We start from the raw sequence: 13,374 nt of genomic DNA, 5'->3' as shown, positions 1-13,374 counted from the left end.
TTAACTTATGAGTGTAATGATGCGTAGGGAAATATTATGAGATATTATAGGTCTTTTTGGTTATTTATTTGTGAGCCTACTTGGATGTTTAAGAAACTTATAAAAGTAAGCGGGTTAAAATGAGAATATGTGGAACTAAAAGGTCAAGTGTGATAAATAAAATATCTACGTCGTGGGAACGCGCAATGATCACGGAGTTCCACGAACATGATTAACTAAAATATATTTTCCTGTAATAATTTATCTTAGTGGCAGAAAAGGGTTTTATCCTTTAATTTGACAGACGCCAAAAAACAATGGTGGTGAATAAAAATGACAAAAGAACCTGGTCCTCCACAAATCATAATAATTATCTTTTACTTTATATCTTCTTGTTGACTATTTAAACAAACAAATACAGATAACTAGATTCCCCATCTTTTACTTTATATCTTCTTGTTGACTATTTAAACAAACAAATACAGATAACTAGATTCCCCATCACGTCAGGTTAGAACAAAATATGTCATAAAAATGGTGGAATCTTACTAAACACAAACATGGATGGTGGTGGGTTCATCATTAATGGGGTCTACATGAATGTAGTATGGGCCTCTGGGTATCCATTAAGTTATACAAGGCACACATGCTGAGCCTGAAGTCAATAAAAACTTTTCTTTCAGATATAACTTTCTCCCTGATCTTCTTACACTAATATGAGGAAGAGACAGTACAGCTTTGCTTCCACCAAATTTCATTCGACTTCTTTCAACCAACTCTCTCGCTGCACTTTGCAAACTGAAACAAGTGTAATGAAAAGTCATGTTCAGCAACAAAATTTTCTTGTCAAACCTACAATGCTCGCCCTTGACTACCATTTTGTACTGTCAATCGTCTTTTCACTTTTGCGGCGCTCCGCCTCGCTGATCCTCAACATCTGACATTAACTCTATAACAGTGTCTATTGTATCTATCTGCTTCTGCATGGTCCTCCTTGAGACCGCCACCTCCCAGTGAGATGTTTCTGGTTGTCTTATGTGAATACAGGAACCAACAACCTTCTGATCAGGAATCTATAGTTCTAAACCCAGCAAAGTTCATGAGATTGTTTAAGCTCTATAAAGATTAAAAGCACATCAAACAAAGATTAAAAGCACATCAAACAAAGATAAAACCAACATACATATTTCACAATCTCATTCAGACTGGAACCAGAACTCTCGTATAGTCGTATTCAAGTGACAACAGACTTTACTCAGTTTCTCCTTTGCTTAGTGCTTGTATCGATGCTTGGCAGTCTCTTCTTCTTCCGATGACACCTCGTGCTTCTGCTTCTTCTTTCTACTAACCGAACCAGATTCCGCTTTCTTCGTGCTTCTGTATCTATCAGGAAACTCTCCAGGATCATCAGATGCATCATACACATGCTTTTCTTTGCCCTTCACACTCCTGTCATGTCTTCCGGAATCATGATCATCATATCTCGGTTTCTTATCGGATCTTTGACGCTTCTCATCGATATATCCGTGTCTTCTCTCATCATATCTCTGCTTCTTCTCAGCTCTATGAAGCTTTCCAGAGTCCAAATTGTCATGCCTCTGACTTTTCTCAGAAACACGATCGTTATTACGCACTTGCTTCCTCTCCCTTTGATGGCTTTTGTAATCATCTTCTGATCTCTTCTTCCTACTACTGCGGTTTCTATAATAATCCGAATCATCTGATGACGCATAAGGTATATCCACCATCTTTTTCCGTTTCTGGTGCCTCTCGTCCTCGGGGTGATTTTCTCTGTGGCTGTTTCCTTGGTCGTGAACCTCAGATTTTAATGTCTCAGATGAATCTAAATGCTTGTTGTGCCTTCTCTTACTCGATCGGTACCTATCAGAGTCTGAATCTTCAGAGGAGAGTGAGTCAGAATCATATTGCTTCTTACTCTTCTGCTTAACTTCCTTGCGCTTCTTCTTATGTCTTCTCTTCTCTCTACTATCTTCTGAGCCTGTGGAAGATTCATCAGTTTCCTCAACAGTCCGAGATGAATGCTTCTTGTTGTTTTTGTTCTTCTTGGACTTCTTTTTCTTATCAGACGATATACTCCTCAGTAGTTCTAATGGAAGGCTGCCCTCAAGGAACCCTGTGATGTCATAACGAATTGAGAAAATTTGTATATACTACAATCTAATGATGAGATGAGACTTTACAGGGAATCAAGAAATTCACCTCCATATTCATCAAATATATCTTCAGCGACAATTTGTTGATTTGGATCTTCGGGATCAAAGCCACCACGAGGAGGACTCAAGCCCGGCTTTTGTTTCAACTCCCACTTCAGTGGCTGCAGAAATTTAGAGAGCATTTTCAGTTAATGATACAAAGTTTTGTTTCTTAAAACTAAGTCTTAGAAGATTTTGAATAATGAGAATGTAAGGGGAAACAAAGACCAACCTCGCCAGGATCTGTATGTGCAATGATAGTAGTCAACGGATCATCTCTTTTCAATCGTTGTTCTTCATTTGGCATCACTGTATCCTTTAACGGACATTCACGATCACCACTTTGGTGCCCAAAGTTTCCACACCTCAGACATTTGACATTACGCAATTCAACTGCAAATGGCTTTGCTCTCCCAGCAACACCAGTCTCCAGCCTGCACAATTTCGATCATAGTATGTGTTGAGGCAATGTCCACTTACATGTCATATTGGCAACACTCGAACACTAGGCTACTAACACATTTGAGAGAGTAAAAAAGATATGGCAACAAGTACCTTGGTGCATTTTTAAGGACCTCAAACTCTTCTTCAGTAGGAAGAGCACGCCCAAACACATCTTTGGGTCGTGGTTTCTTCCTTTCCTGACCTGCATGGTCACTCCCAGCTACTGGCTCTGCTGGCCTGCAAAAGAAAAGAGTTCTCGTTATTACTTAACATACAGAAAAAACATCTCTTTAATATCTGTTTCAATCAACATACATAGAACCAACATTGTCGTCAGCCATTGGATCCTGACTCGACGAACCCTGACCCTGGTGTTTCTCATCCGCGCATTCTGCTGCTTTGGCACTTTCAGGGTCATAGCCAGGTGGGCGAATGTACATGAAACTCACAGCTTTCATCATTTCGATCTGCGAATCAAGCTCAGCAATAAATATCACAAACACACAAAACAAAGTAAAAAATCACTACTTACACCAAGTTTCAAATGCTTCTAAAGACTTTGACATCTACCTAAGGATCAAAACAGTTCAAAAGATGAAACAATGTTTCAACTGGATTCTCATTGGTAAGAGTCATCAGCACGAATCAGAGCTTCAGTTCACCAGAATAAATGAACCCTAATCTAAAAATTTAGAACCCAATCAGTACTCAAAACAAGATCTGAATAACATAAACCCTAATCTAACCTTCTCTCTTTCTTTCTTCGAGATGAGAGCCGCTTGCTTGAAGAACTCCTGCTCTTGCGCAAACTGCAATTCCACCAAAAACACGAATTGAATCAATCACACAATCGAATTCGAGACCATGTTACGATTCCCTTACCTCACGAGCCACCTCCTCGGCTCTGCGATCGTGCTGGGCGTTGGTCTGCTCGGCGATCCACTTGCGTCGCTGGTTCGGATAAGAAAGCGGATGCCATGGCTTCTGATTTAGGAACGAGTGGCTCCAAGCCGTTCCCGATTTCGTCTTGTAATCGACCTCCAAGCTAGTGCCGGTGACTTTCCCGCCGGCGAATCTCTTGCTCAGCCGTATCCCGCTCCCTTCCCCGCCGCCGTCCATCTGATTTTCGCACAATCGAATGTTTTCGCCCTTCGTGCTTTTTGAAATAACCAAGAAGGAAACGAAACTTTTTTAATTGCAATTTAACCCAAAAACAATTGCAATTTAACTCTCCACAGAAATTGCAATTTAACCCCACATTAATTGCAATTTAACCCAAAACAAAATGAATATTACAAAATTAGAAATCACGTAAAGTGAGAGGAAAAAATCTAAGGAGAAGAGATTTCGTTGAGCTTTTTAGTACCAAAGGATCTAACTTTATTACTTTGATTAGTCTTCGAAGGATTTGTCTTTCATCTGTAAGAATCTAGAACGCGAGATCGAGAGAGAGAGAGAGAGGGGGGAGTGCAAATCGGGAAATGACGGCGGCGATGGTGCTGAACGTAGGCGGATCGGCGGCGGAGAGAGACGCCAGGTTGGCGCATTACGCGATGGCGTTTGTTCAGCTGTTTAACGGAGGGTACCATGTGATTACGAAAGTGGCTCTCAACGTTGGAGTCAACCAGCTTGTCTTCTGCGTCTGCCGTGATCTTCTTGCTCTCTCTATTCTCGCTCCTCTCGCCTATTTCCGTGAAAGGTTTCGTCTTTTCTCGTAAAGTTTTGTGCTTTATATGCTGTAAGAACTAAGAACACTGATCCATTGGAATGGATCTTCGGATCGAATTAGGGGTTTCTCTCTTGATGTCTAGTTGTTTAAGCTCACTGTTATCTTCATAACTGAGGAACTAGATTTCAGATTTGGGGCAATGTGTGTTGACTTAAGTTCTCTCTGGAGAGTGTTCCTTTGTGTTATGATCAAACAAATGAATGTTTTTGTTCCGATTACATCCACTGTTGGTAGGTAAGATTAGGATACTTATGAATTTTGAGATCATTGATCTGTTGCAGTTTCTTTGCTGATCATGTTCTAATACTGTTAGTAGATTTGTTAGCCTCTTCTTCGGGTTTTGCCATTACTACATTTGAAACTAAGATCATGTTTCACGATCTACACTCATCTAAGTCTGTTAGTACTGTGATATAGTTCCCCTAACAACCTATCCTTGGTTTTAAAAGGCGCACCATGGCGATGAGCAAAACGTTTTATGCCTCTATGGCAAGGTGACCTCTATAAAGCGCTAGCCATGGTGCGCTTTTGACTGAAGTTGAGATGCCATAGGCCCATAAGCGCAGCAAGGTGACTCCTTATGGTTTCTTGGTGGGTAAGGTAGTATGTTGGTAGCTTGTATATCTTCTCCTCCTTCCCCACCGAGATAGGCTACATATCAGAAAAATGAAGTAATAGTGTGATGTTTATGCTACTTTACTCTCAAGCTTTGCAGTCTTTGTGATGAATATTTGAGTAATCATAACCTAACTAAGGAATACTGTTCCTTTTTCATGTATGCAGGAGGACCAGGCCTCCGATGACTAGAAGCCTTCTCTTGTCATTCTTCTTTTTGGGCTTATCAGGGTAATAATACATCCCTTTCCTGTCTCAGTATCTTGTAATGTAATCATGTTTACTCTCAGTAAACATCTTGCTAATGCCACCTCTGCATTATCCTGAACTTTGTAGGGTGTTTGGCAACCAACTGTTGTTTCTTGTTGGTCTGACATACACAAATCCAACTTATGCTGCTGCCATTCAACCATCCATACCGGTCTTTACCTTTCTCTTGGCTGTAATGATGGGGTTAGTATTATCTTTTCTTTCTCAAAAAGTTCTTCAGTTCTTCGTTTTCTAACGTCTCCTCCTACTTTGTATGCAGTACAGAAAGAGTGAACTTGATGAGAATCGAAGGTCAAACTAAGGTTGGAGGAACACTTGTTTGTGTTTTGGGTGCCGTATTTATGGTTTTATTTAGAGGTCCGGTCTTGTTAGGAGATAAAGATGCAGACTTTGCGATGCACAATGAAATCAGCGCCAAAGGCCAACCTGAGCCTACAGGGTGGTTAGTCACTGGCTTTCTCGACCTTGGGTTTGAGCAGTGGCACATTGGTGTTTTATGCTTGATTGGAAACTGCATGTGTATGGCTACTTTTATTGCTATTCAGGTAAAATCCCTTGTTTCAGTTTCTTTTGGTTACGTTTAGACAAACCCATATATAGTCTGTTAATGTGAATGTAATGGAAATTCTCCAGGCGCCGGTTTTGAAGAAGTATCCGGCAAATCTTTCGGTTGCTGCATTATCATACTTCTCCGGTACAGTACTAATGGTCACAACAGCTTTCTTTATGGTGAAGGAGCCATTAGATTGGAAGCTAACACAAGCTGAAGTTCTCGCAGTTATATATGCAGTAAGTTGCACCAATACTCTTTTTTAATATCTTCTCTCTTGTTTCTCGCTTCATATGGTTTATTATCTTCTTTGAAGGGAGTTGTAGCGTCAGCACTAAACTTTGGGATGTTAACGTGGTCCAATAAGATAATTGGTCCTGCCTTGGTTGCTCTCTACAATCCTCTTCAGCCTGCTGCATCAGCTTTCCTATCGAGAATCTTTCTCGGTAGCCCTATCTTTCTCGGAAGGTGAACACACATTCATCTTTTTATATCATCCATGCTCTTCACTTTGCTTTGGATATTCAACTTCTTATTGATCATCTCACATTGTTCTCTTTTCGTCTGTGCAGCATTGTGGGTGGGTTCTTTATCATCTTAGGACTCTACATGGTCACATGGGCATCGTTTAGAGAGCGGAAAGCAATGGCTTCAGGGATTGTGATACCGTCTCATAGTGCAAGAACCTCGGAGCCTCTGAAGAAGAACCCAGTCGTTAGCAGAATAGGGCAGTTGTTTTCTGGATTAGGGAGTTCCTCTATGAAATCTGCAGACTAAAGAAAGAAACCATAAAGTTAAAAGAAGCAGAGCAGAACCCATTTTACAAAAGATTTTTAACTTTATTTTTGTTACATTCATCTCATATTAATACCTTATTTGATTCCCGCTATATGTATAAATCACAGATTCACAATGTTTACTCCAATGCTACTTCTATCTTTTTTTCTTCCTTTAAATCTTAAAGATCAGCTAATTCGTATATGATGACATTTTATCTTAACTTTTGCATATTTCCTTCTAGCAATGGATAATAGTTATTTAGTGCGAGATAAATTGACTAGACTATGTAGTTGTCAAAACTAAGGTTAGGGGGATCTTCATAAAGTTGGAAAAAGTCATTCGACAAAAGCTGTGACTATTCTGGTAAGAAAACATAAACACTAGTGGTAACTTTACGAATTTCGAAAAGTCTATCCCAGTTTTAGTTATCTTTAATAATAACTTGTCAAGAAGATATTTAAAAAAAAAACACAAACAACGTAGTATGAATTTTCAAGTTCTCGTATGAGTTTTATAATTGAACTTGTTTATAAAAACTACAAATTTTTAATTGATAGTGTCGGACACACCATTAGCATTGTTTAACTAACAACAATTAGACCGACAATTTTATAGATTTATTGGAATAAAAAAATAATTTACGTTTTGACCCCAAACGTTTTCAATATTCCAAATAACCCCCCAGATATTGAGAATTGAGCAAGACGTCTTCTGTTGTAGAGAGAACCCAACAAAGCCACAGAGTCTGCACAAAAACGGATCTCTGTCGTCTTCGTGTTCTCTGGTCTGAGTCGCGGCTTCAGCACCGATACTCCTCAGATCTACCGGAGATTCTCTATTCTCTTCCACAAAGAGAAGACGGTTCGTGGATTAACTCTCCTCTTTGTAAATGCGCTTTAGTTCCTTCTTAATACGAGATCCAATGCCGAGGAAGCTTTGACGGTGGCTGGAGCTTTCTCCTCTTTCTGGTATCTTATATGTTATCTCAATGTCGATTTAACTGCAAGATCGCTCCTTTATATGTTTTGATTGAAACAGTGGTTCTCGTGTTTCTGTAATCGCTGATCTCTTTCTTGTCGGATTGCATTTGATTTTGGTTTGTGTAGTTACCATCTCCCACTGAAGGAGGAAGAATCTGTATCTGTGGTGCTTTGAGTATCACCAGTTTGGAGTAGTTATAAGATGGTGTTTGGCAAGATCACTCAACTCTTTACACCGAATCGTTACGGAGCAAGCACACAACACATCCCTACTGGTTCTCCATCACCAGATGTAGGCACCTCATCTCCAGCTTCCTTCTCTTTCGGAAACGGTGGGCGCAAGAACGGTGGTTTGAGACACTCCGCGTCTCTCCAAGACTTCTCTTCCTACCACGCCTTTGATCCCGAAGAAGCTCGTGAAACCAACTCAAACTGGGGACAGAACGGAGCTAGTTTCTCCAAGGACAAGGGAGGTCTCCCGCCCAGTGTGCCTAAACCGTCTACGAGCAGGCGTAAATGGATCCGCGCGGTGATGATCGTTACGTGCCTCTTTCTCTTTGCTTCTCTGGTGTACATACTAGGCATGTACGTTTACACGAACTGGTCTCGCGGAGCGTCGAGGTACTACGTTGTGTTTGACTGCGGAAGCACGGGGACTCGTGCCTACGTCTACCAGGCGTCTTTAAACTACAAGAAAGATAGTAGTCTCCCTATTGTGATGAAGTCTTTAACGGAAGGCATCTCTAGGAAGTCCAGTGGGAGGGCTTATGATCGGATGGAGACAGAGCCTGGGTTTGACAAGCTTGTCAACAACAGAACGGGGTTGAAAAAAGCGATTAAGCCTCTTATCCAGTGGGCGGAGAAGCAGATCCCAAAGCATGCTCATAGGACAACGTCTCTCTTTGTGTATGCAACAGCTGGTGTGAGGAGGCTGCGCGCTAGTGATTCGAGCTGGCTTTTAGGGAATGTGTGGTCTATACTTGCGAAGTCTCCCTTCACTTGCCGGAGGGAGTGGGTTAAGATCATTAGTGGTACGGAGGAAGCTTATTTTGGATGGACGGCTCTTAATTATCAAACGAGCATGTTGGGAGCTGTGCCGAAGAAGGCGACGTTCGGTGCGCTTGACTTAGGTGGGTCGTCGTTGCAGGTGACGTTTGAGAATGAGGAGCGGGAACATAATGAGACTAACTTAGATCTCAGGATCGGGTCTGTTAACCATCATCTTAGCGCGTATTCTCTGGCGGGGTATGGACTTAATGATGCGTTTGAAAGGTCTGTTGTTCAGCTTTTGAAGAGAGTACCAAATGTCAATAACTCTGAGCTGATTGAAGGGAAACTGGAGATGAGACATCCTTGTTTGAACTCTGGATACGTAGGACAGTACATTTGTTCTCAGTGTGGTTCTACTGTCAAACGAGGTAAGAAAGGGAAGTCTGGAGTTCCTATTAAGCTCATAGGTGCTCCAAACTGGGGAGAGTGCAGCGCTCTAGCGAAAATTGCTGTGAATAGCTCCGAGTGGTCAAAGCCGAAACATGGTGTTGATTGTGATTTGCAGCCTTGTGCTCTTCCTGATGGTTACCCTCGTCCTCACGGTCAGTTCTACGCTGTATCCGGATTCTTCGTGGTGTACCGGTTTTTTAATCTAAGCGCTGAAGCTTCCCTTGATGATGTTTTGGAAAAGGGTAGGGAGTTTTGTGAAAAGGCCTGGCAGGTAGCGAGAACCAGTGTTTCTCCACAACCTTTCATTGAACAGTACTGCTTTAGAGCACCTTACATAGTCTCTTTGCTACGAGAAGGTTTATATATTACAGATAAGCAGATTATAATTGGGTCTGGGAGTATAACTTGGACACTCGGAGTGGCTATTCTGGAAGCAGGGAAGGCTTTGTCTTCTACGTTGGGACTAAAAGGGTACGAGACTCTGAGCATGAAGATAAACCCAGTAGCTCTTATATCTGTTCTGTTCGTCTCGCTGATTCTGCTTCTCTGTGCACTGTCACGCGTCGGCAACTGTATGCCGAGGATTTTCAGAAAGTCCTGTCTGCCTCTTTTTAAGCACAACAGCGCCTCAGCTTCTTCTGTTCTCAACATTCCTTCTCCCTTCAGATTGCGATGGAGTCATATGGGTACAGGTAAATTCAGTTTGCATAATCTTGAGTTATGGTTAAGTTCGTTGTCTATGTGTTCCTAAAACTTTATTTTTTGTTCAGGGGTAAAGGCACCGTTGAGTCCAACAGTGAGGAGCTCACCGCGTAGGCCGTTTAGTTTTGGAAGCAGCATACAGCTAATGGAGTCTTGTTCACTGTACTCATCGAGCAGCAGCGTTATGCATAGTTATTCTTCTGATAGCTTAGGGGAGATGCAAGTTGACAACAGTGGCTCCTTCTGGTCCTCCCGGAGTCAAATGCGTCTACAAAGCAGGAGATCACAATCCAGAGAAGATCTTAGTTCGTCGCTCGCTGAATCACACATGCTCAAGATGTAGTAGAAAGACGTTTTTGGTACGGTTTTTGTCACTTCCACACTCTCGCTTTTTCTCTTTTTTTTTTTTGGTATTATAGAATTTAAAAGAAAAAGAAGAAAAACTTCATGAGAGCAAAGATATTCCTTGTTTCAGTTAACATGTAATTCATTCTAAATCGTATATGATTATTAATTTAACCCCAATTCGACTGTGTATCACTCTCGTTCTCTTTGCCCTTCTTGCATCCAAGTTCTCTTTATAGCACTGAGCAGCTAGAAAGAGGAGAATATAATCCCTGGATTGCGTTTTAAGACATATCGGTGTATGTTTGATCTCTGGACCACTTGTAAGTGCTTGTTTTCTAGTCTCTGATTCTTATCATCACATCTAAAGGAAGGCAAAAAATAGAATCTGCTATAACTATTTGTGCACTTCATTTCTCTGCTAGAGTCGAGGCTAAAAGTGTCTTTTTTCTTTACCATGGAAATATCTTTCAAGTTTCAACAATGTCTTTATGTTAGATTGTAGGGCTCTAAATCTTTGGGGTCCATTGTGTGTGGTTGGCGTTTAGATAGATGGAGCAATCATGGTAACTATCACCTGAACAATGACTCATCTTTGCTATGGATCACATTTGCAAAAATCTATGGTTTAGATTTTTTTTCATATTGGTAATACAGGTCCGACTTTACATAGTTGGACGTTTAAAGTATAAAAACATTTTTTTTGGGTGCAAATTTAAAGAAGTATAAAAACTTTTCTTTCCGTAAACTACTACAGTATAAATTTTGATGCTTTTAAGTTTTTATATTGGTAATACAGGTCCTATGTTTTCATTTGTGTTGGTCAATGTATACATAGGCACCCTTAACCATTGTTTGTTCTTTAACTAGTCCAGTTGCAATAAACCTACACAGGCTAGTTTATAGGTTTGGTTTTTTAAGAATCGTTTGACAAATTTGATTGATCAATTATGTGATAAAACGAGTCTGTCTCAGTAGTTTTCATCGCTATAAATGTCAAATATGGCTCTCGATTCTGGCATTTGGACAGAAACATGTAGTATATCAATCTCAGCCATTGGTTGCTATTGTGGCTTAATCCATAAGCAAAATAATTGAAAACCTTTGGTGTCAAGCGAAAGGAAAGAAGTCTATCTGCGTCACTCTCTTTCGTTTATTGCTATTGATTCGATGACACCCAACTACACCAATCACAATAATTCAATCAGAAGGTCAAGTTTTTCATAATCCTAGAAAAACATTTTATTTTAGAAGAGTAAATAAACAAGGACGTTGGGACATATCCATATCCAAACGGACCGGACCGGACCAAACCCCTCATTCATGTTCATGTCTTGGTCAGAATAATGTCTCATTGGTTCTCCTACCACTAACTCAAATTTTTTTCCACGTTCCTAGTTTATTTATCCAACGGCAGTACGGCACCACAAATACCTTCTTTTTTTCACAAATACCTTTTGTTTTCTTAAATTAATTAATATTCATTATCCTATAACTGATATTTTAGCACCAATTATCGTCATATTCTTATATTTGGTACACAATTTATTTCCTTTTAATCAAGTTTTCAAAAAAAAAAAAATCTATTTTACTTTCTTTTTTTCCTTACAAGATTATATTGAACATTCAGCGAAAATAATACAAAAGTTGGATTTTGAACATACCTATAAGCGGTGCTTCCATATCTTAATACCCTCTGGTTCTCTCGTCATGGATTATATTGCCCAAGTGTTTTCTGAAAAAAATTCATTGGTCAAACTCTTATCTAGTACTCGCCACCAAAACAAAACTTTGAGCGGTTTCGGTTTACGGTTTATATAGTTTCGGTACAAATAGTTTACAGTTTATATAGTTTCAGTACAAATAATAATTTGGGGAATTGTGGTTTAGTCAATGTTCAAATGGCTCAAAATAGTCTTCCCCACTTTCTGGAGCTGAATGGTGCTTATATGTATGCGAGAGAAATGTTGGAAGAGGATTACAGAGATGGGGTTGGAAGAAAATTCTTCATGTGGTTCAGACGCTTGACGATGAGAACAATATATATGACAAAGAAGGATATTGAAATAAATCTATGATATTTGTTTGTGGATGATCACAGACACAGTCTCCCAACTGGTATATTTTGTATTCGGTTTGTAGCTCTTGTTCTATTAAAGCTCAATATACATGACTATCCATGTTACTTTTAAAAGGTTGGATAATAAAATCATTAAAAAAATTGTAGGAGTCTCTGAAATCATGAACAACGATATGTTTTTTGAACCAAAAAATAACAAATTTAATAATATTCCTAAGAAACTAAACAAAATAACTACACCCCTAAAACATAAATACACCAAATCTATATCAGAGTACTAAATACTGGTTACCAATAAAAATATTAAAATAATTTTTGGCTAGACTTTATTATTATACTGTATTTGTCAGAATAAATTATGTTTCAGCTCTAGACTAAACATTTTTTTGACTAAATATGATCTAGACTCAAACCTTGTAAGTGCTCATGACTCCATGGTTTATCATCAGAATGTCCTATGCATATGTGTGCATTTCATTTCACTGAGAGATTCGAGGCTAACTGTGTCTTTTTCCTTTACCATGAAAATATCCAATTTCAACAATGTCCTTATGCTAGATCATAGAGCTTCAAAATCCTTTGGGACCATTGTGTGTGGTTGGCATTTAGATGTATAGAGCAACCAATGGTAACTATCACCTCGAACACTTATCTTTACTAAGGATCACATTTTACAAATATAGGGTTTAGATTCTTTTTTGCATATCGGTATCATCAGTTTCTTCGTTTAAATCCATAGATTGATTTATATAAACACATCCTTAGCCACTCTTAATATTTGACTTATGGTTGGGCTAAAAAGAATCTGATTACCAAATAAAAATGTTTATCCCAATGATGAATGGACCCTGTTTTCATTAGTTTTGGTCAAATTTACAGAGGCAAGCATTTTTGTTCCAGTTAGTGAAGTGACCACAAATTTATAGACTAGTTTACCGACTAGATTAAATCAAGCTACGGTTAGCAAAGAAATTACTCTGCAATTCAACTTCATCTAACCATTTTTAACTTACATAGAAGAATAAAAACTTTGTGTTCATCTTTGACCAAAAAAAAAATGAAGTATGTTTTAAATTTTCAAAAACAATTTATAGAAGATGATAAAAATTTGGTTTTAAAGAGAAAAACTATCAGTTTACCGGATTTTCAAACATTTCTACAAAATCTAAGTAATCCATCTCATTACAGATCATAGAAATCGGTTTTATCTACAGGCTGTTATAGGTATGGTTTGTAAGAATCGATTG

At 39.2% G+C, this 13,374-nt stretch overlaps 3 protein-coding genes across 4 annotated transcripts; 2 read left to right on the top strand and 1 right to left on the bottom strand.

Moving 5' to 3' along the window:
• Nucleotides 1-1,025: 1,025 nt before the first annotated feature.
• LOC103857198 (uncharacterized zinc finger CCHC domain-containing protein At4g19190) lies at nt 1,026-3,823 on the bottom strand. Its single transcript, XM_009134379.3, has 7 exons — nt 3,519-3,823; nt 3,383-3,445; nt 2,952-3,103; nt 2,748-2,873; nt 2,425-2,626; nt 2,200-2,314; nt 1,026-2,113 (listed from the first exon to the last, which is right to left on the bottom strand). Exons 1-7 carry the CDS (start codon nt 3,753-3,755, stop codon nt 1,251-1,253), a joined length of 1,758 nt encoding a protein of 585 aa, XP_009132627.1. The 5' UTR covers nt 3,756-3,823; the 3' UTR covers nt 1,026-1,250.
• A 150-nt stretch (nt 3,824-3,973) lies between these two features.
• Nucleotides 3,974-6,781, top strand: LOC103857182 (WAT1-related protein At4g19185). Its single transcript, XM_009134361.3, has 7 exons — nt 3,974-4,335; nt 5,149-5,211; nt 5,317-5,433; nt 5,510-5,795; nt 5,884-6,039; nt 6,117-6,268; nt 6,373-6,781. Exons 1-7 carry the CDS (start codon nt 4,118-4,120, stop codon nt 6,575-6,577), a joined length of 1,197 nt encoding a protein of 398 aa, XP_009132609.1. The 5' UTR covers nt 3,974-4,117; the 3' UTR covers nt 6,578-6,781.
• A 240-nt stretch (nt 6,782-7,021) lies between these two features.
• Nucleotides 7,022-10,234, top strand: LOC103857174 (probable apyrase 7). Of its 2 annotated transcripts, none has more exons than XM_033273175.1 (3): nt 7,022-7,441; nt 7,687-9,692; nt 9,771-10,234. In XM_033273175.1, exons 2-3 carry the CDS (start codon nt 7,763-7,765, stop codon nt 10,043-10,045), a joined length of 2,205 nt encoding a protein of 734 aa, XP_033129066.1. In that variant the 5' UTR covers nt 7,022-7,441; nt 7,687-7,762; the 3' UTR covers nt 10,046-10,234. The 2 variants fall into 2 exon arrangements, with proteins under 2 accessions (XP_033129066.1, XP_009132598.1); XM_009134350.3 differs by having other exon boundaries at nt 7,022-7,548.
• The last annotated feature ends 3,140 nt before the right edge of the window (nt 10,235-13,374 follow it).

This window comes from Brassica rapa, chromosome A01 (assembly GCF_000309985.2).
Source record: "Brassica rapa cultivar Chiifu-401-42 chromosome A01, CAAS_Brap_v3.01, whole genome shotgun sequence".
Classification (NCBI taxonomy): Eukaryota; Viridiplantae; Streptophyta; class Magnoliopsida; order Brassicales; family Brassicaceae; genus Brassica; species Brassica rapa.
The sequence above is the reverse complement of the archived record's forward strand: the minus strand, read 5'-3'. Positions and strand labels throughout refer to the sequence as shown.

What these genes read in the sequence shown, in the direction of transcription:
- LOC103857198 (XM_009134379.3), bottom strand. Translation starts at nt 3,755, where the DNA reads ATGGACGGCGGCGGGGAAGGGAGCGGGATACGGCTGAGCAAGAGATTC. An exon ending in CACATACAGATCCTGGCGAG is followed by an intron (nt 2,315 to 2,424) that starts GTTGGTCTTTGT and finishes AAATTTCTGCAG; the next exon opens with CCACTGAAGTGGGAGTTGAA. An exon ending in TATATTTGATGAATATGGAG is followed by an intron (nt 2,114 to 2,199) that starts GTGAATTTCTTG and finishes ATGACATCACAG; the next exon opens with GGTTCCTTGAGGGCAGCCTT.
- LOC103857182 (XM_009134361.3), top strand. Translation starts at nt 4,118, where the DNA reads ATGACGGCGGCGATGGTGCTGAACGTAGGCGGATCGGCGGCGGAGAGA. An exon ending in TTCTCGCAGTTATATATGCA is followed by an intron (nt 6,040 to 6,116) that starts GTAAGTTGCACC and finishes TCTTCTTTGAAG; the next exon opens with GGAGTTGTAGCGTCAGCACT. An exon ending in AGCCCTATCTTTCTCGGAAG is followed by an intron (nt 6,269 to 6,372) that starts GTGAACACACAT and finishes TCGTCTGTGCAG; the next exon opens with CATTGTGGGTGGGTTCTTTA.
- LOC103857174 (XM_033273175.1), top strand. Translation starts at nt 7,763, where the DNA reads ATGGTGTTTGGCAAGATCACTCAACTCTTTACACCGAATCGTTACGGA. An exon ending in ATGGAGTCATATGGGTACAG is followed by an intron (nt 9,693 to 9,770) that starts GTAAATTCAGTT and finishes TTTTTTGTTCAG; the next exon opens with GGGTAAAGGCACCGTTGAGT.